The sequence below is a fragment of the Megachile rotundata genome, chromosome 7, assembly GCF_050947335.1.
Source record: "Megachile rotundata isolate GNS110a chromosome 7, iyMegRotu1, whole genome shotgun sequence".
NCBI lineage: Eukaryota > Metazoa > Arthropoda > Insecta > Hymenoptera > Megachilidae > Megachile > Megachile rotundata.
Window position 1 is genome coordinate 8,806,059 of NC_134989.1, and position 17,214 is coordinate 8,823,272.

At 33.8% G+C, this 17,214-nt stretch overlaps 2 protein-coding genes across 30 annotated transcripts in view; one reads left to right on the forward strand and one right to left on the reverse strand.

The window, feature by feature from the left end:
• The window catches only part of LOC100874737 (uncharacterized), a 138,090-nt gene extending 123,888 nt beyond the window's left edge, over positions 1-14,202 (forward strand). For 12 of the 28 annotated variants that reach the window (XM_076533338.1, XM_076533340.1, XM_076533343.1 and 9 more), the window contains 4 exons: positions 797-865; positions 1,667-2,794; positions 5,464-5,689; positions 10,056-10,124. In XM_076533338.1, the coding sequence (XP_076389453.1) occupies positions 797-865; positions 1,667-2,794; positions 5,464-5,689; positions 10,056-10,062 (1,430 nt within the window). In that variant the 3' untranslated portion in view covers positions 10,063-10,124. Of the gene's footprint in view, positions 1-796; positions 866-1,666; positions 2,795-5,463; positions 5,690-8,751; positions 8,807-10,055; positions 10,135-10,776 lie in introns of those variants that run through there. The other 16 variants (XM_076533344.1, XM_076533364.1, XM_076533363.1 and 13 more) reach the window with 11 other exon arrangements.
• A 185-nt stretch (positions 14,203-14,387) lies between these two features.
• eIF1A (eukaryotic translation initiation factor 1A) lies at positions 14,388-16,668 on the reverse strand. Of its 2 annotated transcripts, XM_012286606.2 has the most exons (6): positions 16,451-16,668; positions 16,132-16,215; positions 15,660-15,896; positions 15,416-15,516; positions 15,230-15,259; positions 14,388-15,076 (listed from the first exon to the last, which is right to left on the reverse strand). In XM_012286606.2, the coding sequence occupies exons 1-5, from the start codon at positions 16,464-16,466 to the stop codon at positions 15,254-15,256; spliced, it is 444 nt and encodes a 147-aa protein (XP_012141996.1). In that variant the 5' UTR covers positions 16,467-16,668; the 3' UTR covers positions 14,388-15,076; positions 15,230-15,253. The 2 variants fall into 2 exon arrangements, with proteins under 2 accessions (XP_012141996.1, XP_003703907.1); XM_003703859.3 differs by having other exon boundaries at positions 14,388-15,259; positions 16,451-16,657.
• Positions 16,669-17,214: the final 546 nt, after the last annotated feature.

A 17,214-nucleotide genomic window follows, 5' to 3' on the forward strand; every position in this document is an offset into this window, starting at 1 on the left:
ATATTACATACCAGCTGTGTGTAACATGATTAATTAAGTTGTCGCTTTTCTATAACTTATGTTTTTTGGTAGTCGTACCAAAATGGCCCGAGAAAGGTCATTGCACTATGTCATTCGTAATGAATTCTAACACCCTGATCTCGATCACTCTTTAGTGTACTAATGTCTACGTGATCTTTTATTAAGCAACGACACGTAGCATAAAGTGAGACTAATACAACAAATTATAACACTATACTAGATTCATTATTCTAAATATCCACTTTATGGTACGTCCATTTTCAATGAAAAGAAGATCAACCGTAGCGAAGTATGAGGAGACACGTCTACATTATTTCTATTTATTTGCTGTTCTTATTTTCAGTTTGTGCGTTTTTTAACTTTTTTAACAATTTCTTTGATGCATGTTTCCAGGTTTTATATGCTATTTCCTTTTTTTTTTCCTCTTAACATTAATATTATCCACGAAGACGTTTTGTTGTACACATCGACAAGTTGTCGGATTTAAAAGAGCAACAACCTTATTTGTCATTACTCGTTCCTTTTATTATAGCATAACATCATATGTTATTATTAAACGATATATATATTTGTTGTGTATATATATATTGTATATGGATAATATATATATACATATGAATCATTAAATTAACAGGAAACCACAACTAGCGAAGCATGAACCGAGGTATGCCATGCAGGGATACATCATTCATCTAATCTTTGTCAGATCATTGCTTTCAATGTTCATCTGGTCGTTTCTGTTTCCTTTAATCGCTATGTTCAAATGCTTTTTCAGATGTCACTGAAGAGGCAGCAAGACGAGCGCAGGCATTAGCCGATCAAGCGTATTCGATGTCGAAAACAGGTAACGTATGGTCAAGAAGAGCATAAACTCTCACAAAACATAGATCACAGGCCGAAGATCAATATGTTAGCAGATTCTATTTTGGTGCCCTCATTTATATTTAGCTTTATCTTCCATAGTTAGCACCTGCCGACGCTTTCACACTAATATTGTGCGCACGTTTCTTACTAAATAGTTACCTCTTTCGTCGGAGTTCGAGATACACGAGAAAGCTTTAAATTTCTTTCAAATACTTTTTCCACACGAACGGCCAAAAATTTCGATCAAATTAACCAAATTATGGTTTGACAAGATTTTTATACTCACCAATTCTCTTCACCGCTAAAGAACAATCGCTTTCAACAAATTCACAAGATTCACGCTTTGAAATACTTTTCTACAGGGTAAAAGTTTTTAGTTTCTGTTTAAATTCGAGAGATCAAGTTATTTCAGGGTACATTTTAGTAAGATTCAGGCGCCACGACTAGACACCATTTAATTGAGTGTTTCTTTTTGATAAACATACTAATCCTGTTGCAGTATTGATACTAACTAAAATACTAAATGTAGACGTGTGCTGCACATACACACACGCACACACACAGGCATATCATGCGATATAATATGCATGCGTGTGTGGGCCACCACGAGTTTCGTGTGTATGCGCGTACACACATACACAAAGTACGTATGTGAGACAAAACACGCTGAATCTTTCAGTCCAACTGTCGCAGCTGGGCTAGAGTTGAAAATTCTTAGTGTGTATCAATGTGCTTTATGTCCTTGTTCCTGTTCTTGTCCATGTCCTTTTGGATGGGTCAGGGCATGATTCGGCTGAGATTGATGGGACTGTAGAGAGGCATGCTACTTCTGCTCCAACAAAGCAACCTGTTCCCGCCCCGCGACACTCCACCAGGTCGTCCATCAAAACAGACTTTCATCTAGACTTGGGTGACACCTCGTGCGCGCCGTACAGTCCCAAGCATAAGACGAAAGAATCAAAGCTGCAGGAAGAACACTCGCCCGAAAAGAGCAGTCCTAAAAGTAAGATACCGATCAAGGTAAAAAAATCCATGGATAACGAAAAGATGGCTTGCAAAACCGGAACCGATAAGGTAAAGTCAGACGTCGAAGATACGAAGCAGCTCGAGAAATCGGAGCCAAAGGGTGACTCCGTAAAGACCGAGCTGTCGAGCGAAACGTGCACCACGATGACGACCAAAACGACCGCGTCCGCGCTCGATTCCGAAACGCTCGAGAAATTAGCTGGAACCGTAGAAAAGATAGAGTCCGTGACGATCGCGAAAGGAGACGCTAGACCGGGGGAACTTGTGAGGGAAACTAAGATTGTAGAGAGTTGGATGGGTCCCGAGGAAGCGGGGACGATAACAAAGACCGTGAGAAACGTTACGGATCAGGTGGTGAAAGAGACCGTGGTGAAAACGATCACGACCACGATGTGCACCACCATGGAGTCCGTTGGCACTGACCAGACGGAACGGATCGTACGGACGGTGACCACCAGCGGGGACTACGGCGACATACCCGGTCTGAAACGATTGCAGGGCGATATCCTGCCACTAAGTATCGAACAGGGTTCGACAAAGATGATGAAAAGCATTAGCGAGATGTCGGAGCCGTGGGCGCACGGCAGCTTGATAGAGCACTCGTACCTGAACGATGAGAAGGTAGAGCAATGGGAGAGCCAGCTCTCCCAAGACACGTCGCCCGGTTCCGGTAACGGTGACATTTACGCAAAGAACGGTAGCTCACGCCACGATTTAAACAGCGACACTGACAGTGACGGTTCGCCACGACCGAGAAGAAGATCTCCGAGCAAGAGGCGTACATTGGGCAGTTCCAGCGGGTCTGATGTAGCACTGCACGAAGGTGCGGAGCTGTCCCCGTTGGAGGACGACCAAGGTACCGCACTCACAGCTAACCTTCTAAGTAAGCAATGTACATAATCCCGCTAAGACCAAGTTATCCGAGAGACATAAGCTCAGATCCGAGAACGTGAATTTGCATATCCGTTTATTTTAGTCGCTTTATCATGAGCTTCTTTATGTGTACGCATGAGACCCGCGCACCTTTATTTTCTGTTTCCTTTGGTGTTGCTTGCAGAGAGATTGGTTTTTTGTCAATTATTTATTGTATGATTTGGCTACGATTTATTCACGGACGTGAATTTTAAATCGAAGGTAAACGCTGTCAGGACGAAACCGATGTTTTTCAAATTTCGGTATATGATTCAAAATTTGTGTTCGACTCGGTCGATTCAATTGAATGAATTATAGTCGGCCGTGTACGGTAGACAAGTTTATAAAAGACAAGTAAAAATATTTTAACGAAATAATTGGTGTTCTCTTGGTAACAAGCGGAAAACTGTACGTCAGTATCTAATTTCTAGTACGTCGCACCACAACGTTGCATGATCTTAAGCTTGTATAACCACTATAACTTTGATGTGTATCGCACAAGGTGGGAGGATATGAAATGATGAGTAACGCAAGGAAAAACAAAGCTTGTACGAGGCAGTCGTAAATCTGCCTACCTGTGTGGTTTTATGATTCTTCGTGGACATTATCGGGGGCGAGTGTTATTTCATAAGGTTGGTGGTGATCGATTCAATGTGCTTCGTTCAAAGAAGTATCCCACTTTTTTTCTTATCGTTGGTCTTGGTTCAGTGGATATTATGTACGATTAGGTGCTTCTGGGACTAGCATACTTTTCATTGATTCTCGCGATCAATTTTTTGATACGTATAAGTGTGTTTAAAAAGAAATATCATACTTGGTGGTATCTTGAAAAATTAATCTTTTAGTGGAACTTCAAATTTTTTTTTTAAATGCAAGCATTTTATATTTTTGTCTTTTGTATTTAATTTTTTACGTCAATAATTGTTTTCACTCTTTGTTTGGAAAATTTCAAGCTTTCATAGGAACTTTTTTTAAATTGTTTTCTCTTTCTGTATAGTTGCATTATATTCATTTATTTTATCCAAGATAAGTGAGATAAAATAAGTAATATTTATATTATAACAATATAAACTTGCTTAATTTTCATTAAAATTGATAATATAGATGTATGATATTTCTTTTTAACTGCTAACCCATGTTCAATATCGCATACGAATGCGACTTCGCAATAAATCACAAAACACCGTAAAGAAGCGTACAAAAATACATCTAATCCCAAAACTTCCCTATAAATTACACCATAAATTGTACGTGAACAAAATGTACAAAATATCTCCAAAAAAAGCGACATATTGGGTGTAACACATTTTGGTTGTATTCTTTCATACACATCAAGTATCAATAACAATTCACTAAAGCTCGTTCGACGAGTATCAAAAAGAGAAATAAAAAATCAGGTTTCAAAGTTATATGTATTATTCTTTTCAAGCTAAGCTTTATACTGGGCTCGATTTAACACAGAATCTACAATTAATCCCAAGAAGGATATTCGTGAATAACAGGTGCAATGGCTCGCGAGAGTTGCCAGCTTTCGGCTAACGATGTTTTAAAAACACGGAAGACGTTATCATGTTATCATCAGGTTATTATTAAAAGAAAAATTAGGCGCATTTGCAAATCAAATCTTTCGAATTCTTCGCATATTTCGCCCGCTCCTTCATACTAATCACGGCGTGGGATCGCGGGTTTTAATCGAGTCGAATTCACGAAAGGATGTATTTCCGAAAACCTGTCAAATCTGATCGAGTTAGAATTTGGTAAATATTTTGTGTAACAGTGCGACAAGGATTTTTTCACAACAGAATTTTTTGTCATTTTAATATTGGTCGCCATCTTAGTGACATTTTAAATGCTAGAACATAACCTATGAGTCAAAGAGTTAAAATAGAATGAGAAAGACTAAATTGAGAAGAGATTCAGATGTACAGTTCTGTATGATGTATTGAAATCTGGTAAAAAAAATAATGGAAATGATGAAACACACTTGAAATACTTAAAGTTCACCCTTTTGATAAATTGCATCCCCTAATGTACTTTGAGTATTAATTTATTTTAAGTACGATTGACTTCATATACATAAAGTGTGTTTTTTAAACTATAACTAAATGCAACTCACTTGACATACGTAATGAAAATTGATAGTTTTCAAATTGTGGACAAATACAAAATATTTCTAATACTGCTGTAACGGCACTCTTTGTGTCGGTGAGGTAGAAAACGAAATTAAAATGGCGAACAAATTTTTCCTGAAAATCCTTCTCGCTTATGCAAAATAATGCTTGGAGAACTTCAGTGAAATTAGTTGACAATTGCATAAATTTCTAATACTATAATGCTATTTTAAAATTGTGTCTATAGAAAATTTAATTAAAATGAGAAATAACGAAAATAAATTTTTCGTGTTTGCTAAAAATCTTCCTGGTATTATGATTATTACCCTCTCACAAAGAATTACTACCTTGTAAAACTTGTACCTTGTAAAACTTGTAACTTATAAAACTTGTAACTTGTACAACTTGTAACTTGCAAAACTTCAATCGACAGTTTAACAATTAGATGAAAAGAATATTGACAGGTTTTTGGAAATGTCAGAACAAATAAACGGGCGACAGAAAATTCATAGGAGGCATAATGTTTAAGTGACAGAAACAGACAGTTCGGTACAGTCAGTTTGTTCGAGCATGCGACCAAGTACAGTAGAGGGAACATCTAGGAGGAAGACTTCCGGTAGAACAAGCTGCGCGTGTTGGATGAGCGTAGCTGCCGCTACGTTGGTGGTCCTACTAGCAATATTTCTTGCCTTGGAGCCACGAACGTTCCAACGTGACATCTACACCCTCTCTAACAATGTCCCGAGGCAAACTGGGTACGATTTACCCTTCATTTTATTTATTTCTTTTACGCGAATTTTTTTTTTGATCGTATACCGCGTAAACAATCGTAGACCCCGGACCCATGCCCAAAAATTTTAGGATTAACGAATAGTATTTTTATTTTTTCAGAGTAAATCTATATGTATTTTATTTATAATTCTATTTATTTTGAATTTTGTTAAGGGTGAAAGGATTTTAGATAAATTTTTTAAAATGATTTTTAATAATTTTCCGTATAGTTTCTAAGAACTGAAGGATTTTTTTTTATAAGTAATTTGAGTCCAGCGATTGATATTAGGTTTCCCATATATCGAAATCCATGTAATGTAGTTTTGTATTTCGGAGATTATATTCACTCTTTTGTAACCTGACTTCTTCAACATGTACAGCTATATTTCTCAGAAATATCAACGATTAGAAGTATGCACAGTCCCAAAGAAGCTGTGTACCACGAATTCAATCTTACTGATGTTAATAGTCCCGGAGGAGTTATATAGGGTGCTTCACAATTAGTGTAAGGAAATGGGGGGTAGCTGACGTGATTCTGAATAAAATTTCCCTTTGCAAAAATGGGGTTTGAAGCTTCACGAACACGAACCAATCAGAGCGCAAGTGATCCTTGCGCTGGGATTGGTGAATTAGCACTTGTGGAATTACTACGTATCGAATTACCACGCGTCGAATTACCACGCGTAGAATTACCACGCGTTGAATTACCACTCGCTGAATTACCACGCGTGGAATTACCATGCGTGCAATTACTACGCGTAGAATTACCACGCGTCGAATTACTACGCATAGAATTACCATGCGTGGAATTACTACGCGTAGAATTACCACGCGTGGAATTACTACGTATCGAATTACCACGCGTCGAATTACCACGCGTAGAATTACCACGCGTTGAATTACCACTCGCTGAATTACCACGCGTGGAGTTACCACGCATGGCATTACTACGCATAGAATTACCACGTGTGGAATTACTACGCGTAGAATTACCACGCGTGGAATTACCACTCGCTGAATTACCACGCGTGGAATTACCATGCGTGGAATTACTACGCGTAGAATTACCATTCGCTGAATTACCACGCGTGGAATTACCATGCGTGGAATTACTACGCGTAGAATTACCACGCGTGGAATTACTACGCATAGAATTACCATGCGTGGAATTACTACGCGTAGAATTACCACGCGTGGAATTACTACGCGTAGAATTACCACGCGTGGAATTACCACGCGTAGAATTACCACGCGTGGAATTACCAAGCGTGGCATTATTACGCATAGAATTACCACGCATGGAATTATTACGCATAGAATTACCACGCGTGTAATCTTATTCAGAATCACGCCAACTACCCCCCATTTCAGGAACCTACACTACTTGTGATACACTCTGTACATAACAAAACATATCAATTTTAATGCAATGTTAAAAATCATTTGCAGGTTAGAAATAAACTGTGTTATAAACTAGGTATAATTTTATGGTGAGAAGCATCGAAAAGAATAAAGTATATAGGTGTGGTATTCGAGGAGTATTAAACACGATTTGAGCGACAGGTAAACCTCGAAGAGTACGCAAGCTTTTTTTTTCTGAAGTTTGATCCTACCAAAAGTGCTGCATGATCCGAGCACAATCCTCGCATGATCTGGCATTCTATCAGTCTTTTAGTTTGTCTCCTGCAGCGTTTTACACGCCAATAATTTTTGTCTTGTTTTTCTTTCTTTTCCAGTTCAGTAGCGTTCTTTTTACGCCTGATGCACGTACCTCCCCAAAAAATACCGAATAATAGAGCTCGAATCTCACTTTAATTTTCATGCGTCCTATATAGATCACTTATTTACCCTTTCTAGCTCTTCTCTGACAATAAGCAACTCAAGATAAAGCTAAAGTGTAGAGGGACCAACAAATCGTGTTTTTTTAGTCATGTTAGGATTGTTAGGCGAATCGTCATGTAAGTAGCCTTTATCTATGTACACGTGCGTGTGAACACGAATCCATTCATACACTACAATCGAAATCGCTCGACAGATTGAGCTTCAATGAACGTCCCGACGCTTCGAAAGCTACTTTGAATGCGTTTTAGAATTAGATTCTAGCGGTTTTGAAGAACGTTGTCCGTCTTCTTTTTGTTTAGAGCTGCAAATGGCTAAACGATTGCACATCGTTTGTCATATTTCAGATTGTCATTCTTAAACACAGCACTTCAGGTAATCTTCAACTTTTCTTCCGACCAATCTCTCTTTAGAATACCTTTCTAAAAAAAATTATTCAAAATATTCTGCATGAAAAATGTCAAACTACAATTTTTAAAAAAGTTGACTGTTCGTGAGACACAAATTTTAAATTCAAAATTGAAACCTGTTATATGAAACTATAAAATGTCTCACGAATTGTTTAATTTTTTATATATTTTTTTATCTGTTTTTTATTTGAAATATTCTGAAAAATTAATTTATGTAAAAAGATATAATTTCGTTTTAAAAAAGCAACATCTTTTACGTGTCTAGTTAAAAGAGAACTAATTAAATTTTATTTTTCTCTCAAAAAAGAACAAAGTTTGTCTAAAACATTTTTCAATAATTCTTTAAATTTATGAATTAAAATATTGCACCCTGTATATCAAATAAAATTAATGAAACAATAGTATAAATTAAATTAAGTATCAAATACTAATAATAAATTTGGACAAAATTTATAGCAAAATTTAGATAAAAAATTCCAGTAAAATGCACCCAAAAAAATTTAATAAAAATTACAATAAAATTAGAATAAAGTTCGAGTAACATAAACACGAAAATTACAGTAAAATGTAGAAAAATGTATAAAAGAAAAATTGTGGTAAAAAAATGGTAGTCGGAAGAAAAGTACCAGAGGACCGTAAGCCTGTAACACAGCACAAAAGTTGCCTGTTCCCCGAGCAAAAAGCAAATAACTACAAAAACCGCGTTAATATAGCAATTAATATCTGACCGTTCGTCTAACAACACTAACTGATGTAGTTAGTACGCGCCCCTTTAAACTTGTTGCCACTATATACAGGGTGTTTCAAAGAGCTACGGTCAAAACCAGAGAGCGTTTTCCTCGGTCGAAAATTGTAAGTATGAAACTGCTCTTCTACGATGATAAAGCTCGAACTGTCGAGAAAGTACATATGTAATTTTTATACATTTGATTTACGTTCTTCTAGTCGTTGAAGTTCGATTTTCTTCTTTATTCGTAATTGACTCGATACATTTGTTAGACGATTTTGACCGTTTCACGAAACGTGCAGTATCATTTTATAATAAAGAGATCTGTTCAACGTATAGCGTGAACGTAGTAATATTATTTTTGTATCTTGTTTCGTGACGATTCAGCGATAGTTCCTTTTAAGTAGATAGTTTTGATAGACTCGACTTAGCAGTTTCGATTAGAAGATTTCGTTACGAACGTTTCCTACTTGTTTTCCACCGAAGAAACCCCCTCCCTCCTCAGTTTTTACCGTAGTTGAATACTCTTCTGTTGTATCGGACAGTACCTTATATACAGTATCTTATGACTAACTGCTAAACGCTTTATTATTATTATTATTATTATTATTCAGTAGCTTTTATCAGCGCTTCACACGAGCTCGCTGCGTGCAGCACAGTCCTGCTTGCAAGGCAGGTTTCCTTTAACTTTGCTTTATTAATGAAACTCTGCATCTTCAAATAATCGAATCGAAGAAACGTGTTCTGTTACAAAATTCTTAAAACTTTCAAAACTTCAATTTTATAGAAAATATATTAACAAGAGTATAATATGTTTTCTGGTAAGAGACACGTTATTCTTCCTTTCCATTATTTCTTGTACAAAGACTTTCATTAATATCGAAATTTAAAGGATCGAAATCTCTCTTGTAAGAGGTGTCTTAAACGTGCCTAATTATAATTATCCTCGAGTATAATGAGAAACGGACTCTCAAGCGCTGCTATTAGTGCATAGTATTTCACATGTGACGAAAACATTCGACGAAAGGGTGTCGTTCGGTTCAAAGATATTCGCTTCCTCTGACGAACTGAAATTTTAATCAACGAACGTGTGAAGTATCGAATTATCGAAGAAGTAAGGGAAAAGCGGTTGCATAGTTGGCTGATCAAATAAAAATGCGTATTATTATATTATATATTATGTATCGTCAAATGTATAGCGTCGTTGTTACTTTTTTTATATGTGTCTAGTATTACCCCTTGTTTTGGGCATGATGTAACATTGAGAGATATATACGATTGGTACTTGTATCTATGTGAACCGCTAAAATAGTAAGAACACGCACCCACCTATGCGAGAGCATGTCTTTTGATAACTTCTCCTTTGTTACGCAGAATCTGACTTTTTGCAACATAGCGAGCCATCCTACATGGAAACGACAACGACGGAAGTGGACCCTGAAACTCAGGAAAGGTAAAAATTATCATTTTTACATTTTTAAATCACACTGTACATGTACAACAATATAAACATTAATGACTAATAATTTTTAACTAAATATTTTAACAACATTTTTACAATGTCGATTGTTAAATTAAGGAAGATGAAATTATACTTTGAAAAATATTCTTCTTTTTTAAAAACTCAGGAAAGGTATCAAAATCTCTTTAACATTTTTACATTTTTAAATCACACTGTACATGGTACTTCAACAATATAAACAATAATAACCAATAATTTTTAACTACATATTTTAACAAAATTTTTACAATATCGATTGTTAAATTAATGAAGATGAAATTATACTTTGAAAAATATTCTTCATTTTCAAAAACTCAGGGAAGGTATCAAAATCTATTTATCATTTTTACATTTTTAAATAACACTTTACATGGTACTTCAACAATATAAACAGTAATGACTAATTTTTAACTGCATATTTTAACAACATTTTTACAATATCGATTGTTAAATTAATGAAGACGTTGAAATTATACTTTGAAAAATATTCTTCATTGTCAAAAACACCCTTTAACAAATTCTTATTAAAATTAAGTGATTTCAGTAGTGACAGTATTTGCAACCCCATATTAACCTAATAAAAAATTGTTGCAGAATAACCAGAACTGTACAAGTAGTTACAACGACCAGTGGTACAGACGAATTGCGAGAATCCATGCAGAAGATCGTCGATCAATTCATGATGGAGGAAAGGCGAGATCAGTGAAGCATCATAGGTCTTATGGGGCGATAACATCAAGAAAAGGATCCTTTTGTCGGCCGATGATCGTGCATCGATATTAAAATAGCGTTGAAAGAAATTCTCTGTTACGCTAATCGAAACGTATGTCTAATCTGACGCATCCTCGAGCGTCAGAGGAGACATTTGAAAAAAAAATGAAGCTCGAAGAAAAGATATCTCGATATAGATCTATGTCTTTAATCTAAGAGTAAACGCAAGGTAATCTTTTTTTCTTCGACGCTTTCGAGATCATAGGAAAAAAAAAGTATGCACGACGATTAACTTGTCACACTCATGGCCTACGCTTCGAATTTGCTTGCCTTTCGGTTGCATTAAGTTGCCTTACAAATATTTACGTTTAATCTTGCGATTAAATGAACATATGTCGTCGCTAGTCCGACTAGCCGATCCGCTAGTCTTCACTACGCCAACCCGTCCATGTACAACGCCTTTCTCGTGTTGTTCAAAGCGAAAATGAAAAGGGAGAAGGAGAGAAGAAAGTTAACGAAGCAACAAGCGCTTACATGAACAATGGTGGACGAAAAAGAGAAAAGAAATAGATGATGCAGTTTCGACCAACATTACGGCGATATATACATATAATATATATTTGTAAAACAATAAACGCGAGACAAAATCGAAATGAAAACAGATTTTATGGTGACTTCGCGAGACTCGCCACTCGTCAGTTCGTTTTTTAGCTTTAGAGGATGATTGTAATATCTATCCGCGTAATGCATCGCTTGATATGGGTCAGCTACACTTCAACCACCTTTTCGACGATGAACTGCACACGTACACATACATGCATATATACACAGATTCTAAAAAGAAAGAAAGAACAAAAAAAAGATAGAGTTCTCGTTGCTGTTCGAGCGTAACGATGAAACGAAGAAGAAACGAGAGATAAATGTTTACTCCGATTCGGATAGCAACGAGAAATCGATGTTTTTATGGATCGCAATACAATGTAAATTTAACTTATTTAAAAAGAATATTTCCTAACAATTTTTAATTGTATATATGATAATTTCTTAGCGTAACTTATATAAATGTACTATTATACGATTGTAATAATTGCAAGATTATAACCGTGAATATTTTATTTATATAGCGAAATAATTGGACAAATGTTACACGCATAAATCTTATGATCGAAGAGAGAGAAAATGTTGAACAAAATTATTATAGTTATTCTAAAATAAAAACGAAAAAAAGAAAAGGCATGACCGCTATAGAAAAAATGTGTTGTTTAAACTTCTACGAATCGAAACACGTCTTGATAATTATTTTAAACAGCGTTAGCTTTCAATGTATAACACAGTTTTCAAAGGCACAGAAAGGAATCGTATAGTATGTATTTAAAAAGAACAAAAATATATATATACATATACATATATAAATATACATACTTTTAAATAAGGTACTCTATTAATGTATAATATATTGAAAAAGATATAATTATGCATCTGAAGTTTATAAATTATTATCTATAATGACTGTTATTCTATGTTTAATAGACTTGCCTAGAGCCTATCTGACCTAAGGACCAAAGGCACAATCACACACGCATCAAAATAAACTATTATGCTCCCATGTACTGTCGTATACATTTATTATAACTCGGTAACGGACGTTGCGATACTGGCGTTTAAATATTTCGGCTGTTATAATACATAGTATGTATTATAAGACGGTGGTGGCCAGTTAAGTGACCGTTAAATAACGCACGGACACCGACGTGCTCGAAACTAACCATGGAGATTTTTAAATTTGAACCTTAAAATTTAACCCTTTGAAAATTTGTGAATTTAAGAAATTTGAGAATTTGAAAACTTAAAAATTTGGAAGTATGAGGATTTAGAAATTCAAAAATTTGTAAATCTAAGGACGTAGGAATTTGAAAACTGAAAAATTATAAATCTAAGGATATAGAAATTTGCAAACTGGAAAATTGAGAAATTGTAGAATTTAGAAATTTGTAAATCGAGAAATTGACTTCGTATGTGCTACATGTCCGTCGCTGTCCATCGCCGTTACAGAACAAGAGAAACTGTTCTACATTTTACGCAGTACGCAAAAGCTAATGTAACATGACATGAATTGTTACAATCCACTTACGATAGAATTTTTTTATTCACCGTCATTTCTCTCCAGTATATTAGTACATTTTTTACTAACTATCTATACTCTATTGAGTACGTTTAATAAGAAAACTATGCAGACCACGTAACTTCACTGGCTACGTTTCATATTGTGTTTCACTGAAAGAATTAGTTGAACTACATTTAAGTACTAAATTAAAAATTTAATTTTTTAAGAAAATGTTCAGATTAATATATAAAGTATAAATTATTTATTAATAAGAATTTGTAGAATTTATTTCGATGTAATTAGGAATTTGTTTGACGTAAATTGAGTGACCTATTATGTACTAATATTTATTTGAAAATGTGTGTAAAGCAGTAATGAAATTTGTAACTGCTAAAGTTCCTCTATTTATTTATTTATTTTCTGTTGAATATTTTCTGCCAGCCAGTAATGTTACGCTATATGAACCTGTACACATTTTGTAATTGCCTAAACTCATCAATCTCATTTTTAATTTAATACTAATAGGTTAAACAGGTCCCTCGTGCGAGCAAATTAAAAGTATGTACTCATTTGTTTGATTCTAAGAACGTTTACTAAGAACATTTCATCGAAACTTTGTAATCAACTTTCTTAACAAAATGCGAGAAATCTACAGTGTAACTCGGTATAAACAGGTTTTTTGCGTTAGGTAAACACCAATATTGTTACAACAACATGTAATGAACTGAAGATTCGCCTCAGTATTTTATAACTACACTCTAACTTTAGCTATCGACTTCTTATGACAATTGTTATCGACGTAAAATAAGGTATGTAAAGATTAATTACCATCTCATAGACACGCATCTGAACCAAAATGTATTTAACATTCAGTATCGCATCAGTGCGCTTTTAGCTCTGAACGTAATTTTCTACCCTTGATGGTTCTGTTTTTGTGAATAACGCGTACGCATCGTGAGTCCGCTCTAATTTTCCTCTAATGCTTAGCCCTCCGTAAATATAACGATGTTACATTAAAATTATAATGCCATCGTATGGCGTACGATATCAAAAGTAACAGAGAAAAAAAAGAATATGATTTTATCATGTACTATTGTGTGATAGAGTTATCAACAACGATGTAATAAATAAATTGTTGCATCACAAACCTTGATGTACTTGTAACAAAAAAGGTGAGATATAAAAGATCCGAAATTATACCCGAACCTTTATTTCAATATTTTTGTGGCCCTTGAGGTGCTTTGAATACCTCTTTTAACGAACCAACCCTCTGCTTCGCTTACTTATTTAACAAACATTTTACAACTTTTTTAACGAAATAAAAATAATTAGTTTCTGATGACATCGTTCTACATAAAAGAATTGGTATAAATTAATAAATAAAGTTAACTCGGTATTTCATATATTTTTATTCGTTGTTAACAGCTGACATTAATTTTATTTAGTACACATTCATGGATTTATACAGAAGGTAACATGATATGAATATTCGGATAAATTTTTAATACAGAAATACAAATTATAATATTCATATAATAAACGTGTTATAAATAATTTGTTCTGCTAAATAAGTTGTTTTTAAATACGTATCTGATCTACTTTTTGAACTGTTTCCGAAACTTATTTCTTGACAAATACTTCTAAATAAAATTTCAAATAACCATGATTATGATATACTGTTTCTATAATTCACAATTAATAATTTTGTTCTTAAAATACAATTAGTTATCAGTAAATACAATTACATAAACAAAATAATAGTTGCACATGTAGTTGTATAATAGAGTATTCAATGAAACAATTTGATACATACAAAATAATTGTAAATATAACTATCTATATATAATTGAATTCAACCAAATATGAAGTTATACAATAACTGATTAGTTTAAAATCAAATTTTGGTAACAATTTTATTTTCACAATTGTTAGATTATTTAGGGTAATGTATAAAATATCCTATTAGAAGTAGGACATTGTTTTTAAGGTCACATAAAAATAAAAGACAGGCTATACAGTGAATACAACACGTCTAATAACGCTGATAAATCCTGACAGTCCAGGACTGAAGATTTTGCGCTGGAAATTATTATTATACAAATAAATGAAAATTTATTTATAGATACAGAAAATTGACTACTTATTTCGAAAAAATTTTAATATTTTAATTGCGCAACAAATGGTAGCATCTTGTAAAACAAATAGGTGTTTCCATGCACTCTTGTACCATACCTTTTATTTTTATACTGAAGGTCATCAGATCTGGAAAATTTGACACATTGATTTGTTAATACATCAAATTTAAATATGATGTGATTATAACTGTGCAAATACTACATTTTGTAAATACTACAAAAAGGTCCGATAATTTATTTACATTGTTAATGCTAATTTATATTAAAAATATTAAAGACTCACGTTGTCAACATCATCTTCATCATCATCACTAATTTCATCACCAAATTCAATATCTTCATCAAAGCCATCTTCGACAAAGGTGACAGTGTCGTTGATACGTACTGCAACAGTATTAAAAAGTCAGAATTTAAATTACAGATTAATTCTTAATAAACACAGTGGCAAATTTCAATTTATCGCTATTATAATTTCAAATGTATTGTAATATTTGTATGATTTAAGCATTATAACAAATTGTACATACCAGTTTCAGGAAATTCACCATAAGTTTTCAAATTACGAGCTTCATCTGATGTGTACTTCAATATAACATCAGCTTTTGCATTTTGGTAATCTCTCAAACCAATTAATATTATGTCACCTTGATTAATCCATACTTTTTTCCTCAACTTTCCACGAATGTGACATAATCGCTTGACACCATCAAAGCACATTGCTTCTAACCTTCCATTGCCAAGCATTTTTGTGACTTGTGCATACTCTAAATAAAATGTAAGATCATAAAGACATTCATTAACTTACATTCAAAATTCTATTAAAATCATATAATACATAAAAGATTCTTATATTTATTATTTTTACTTGAAATATTGTTATTGCCAATGAGTATTAACAATAACATATGTCAAAATCGAATTTTATACACATACTTTCACAAAATTGCGAAACCTTGATACATGAAAATATAGTACCGTATATAATGTTCTTAACTTTACCTTGTCCATCTTCTTTGAAAACTAATTCTCTTTTTTCCGTTTCATTTTCATTTTTACCCCTTCTCCTGTTTTTACCTCCCTTTCCTAAAGAAAAAACAAATTTCAGAATAATTCAGCAACAAGGTTTGATTTAGAAAACATTTTCGAACAAATGATTTTAATATCCTATAATATAGCTATCAATTTCGAGAACAAGCTTGACATTAACAGGTTAGAACGAATTAACCACATTGCACATTGGAAATTGCATGACCTCTGTACAGATAATACTATAATTCTCATAAATAAAAGATGCGACACAAAGCGAATGGTTACGTACCCTTATTCTTCGGCATTTTGACTTAACGAAATGTGCGTAAACAGAAAACGTACAGCAAATTCAGATAACAAGAAAGAGCAAATCACTCAATATCCCAAAAGCCAGATTTGCACCATCGAACACCTCGTGGAAAAGACATAGACTACCCAGGAATGTCAAGACATACAAAACTCTATAGGGTTATGACCTGTTTCGTTTCAAGGGAATGAACATTCTATTTAAAAAATTACTTTTATAATTTTTACAACATTCCAACTGCAATATTAAACGCGAAGTTTGTCAAAGTTTAAATATTTATTTGACTAATTGTCAATGACAAGTTGAAAGTATTCGCTTGCCAGGGAAAGTCTAGGGAAATATATTTTTAGCATTTGGTACCTACCAGACAAAAGAGTAAAATACAGCTATTCAAACATTGGTAACAAAGAAATACGGGGGATTAGAATAATTAGTTGTTATAAAAGCTTGTTTGTAAACTATTTAAAAAATGTAAAGAATTTTTGAAGTTAATAAAAGTTTCTTTGCGTGTTATATAAATTTTATCGTTACTGCTTGATGACTAAGCTTTGGGACATTCTTGGAACTGATAATATTGGGTGTCCTGAATAACTGGAATTAAATGTTGAAATATTGCAAATGTTGAATGATATAAAATTTATCATTCTATAACTGAAATTTTATTTATAAACAAGATATAAGAAATGTAAGCTTTTCTACAGAAATAAGTAGTGTAATATTAAAAGAATTTATAATTCAAATATTTC

Coding starts and splice junctions, on each gene's coding strand:
- eIF1A (XM_012286606.2), bottom strand. Junction 15,897..16,131: donor TTTCAAAGAAGATGGACAAG/GTAAAGTTAAGA, acceptor CATTTTATTTAG/AGTATGCACAAGTCACAAAA. Junction 15,517..15,659: donor TGGTGAATTTCCTGAAACTG/GTATGTACAATT, acceptor ATACTGTTGCAG/TACGTATCAACGACACTGTC.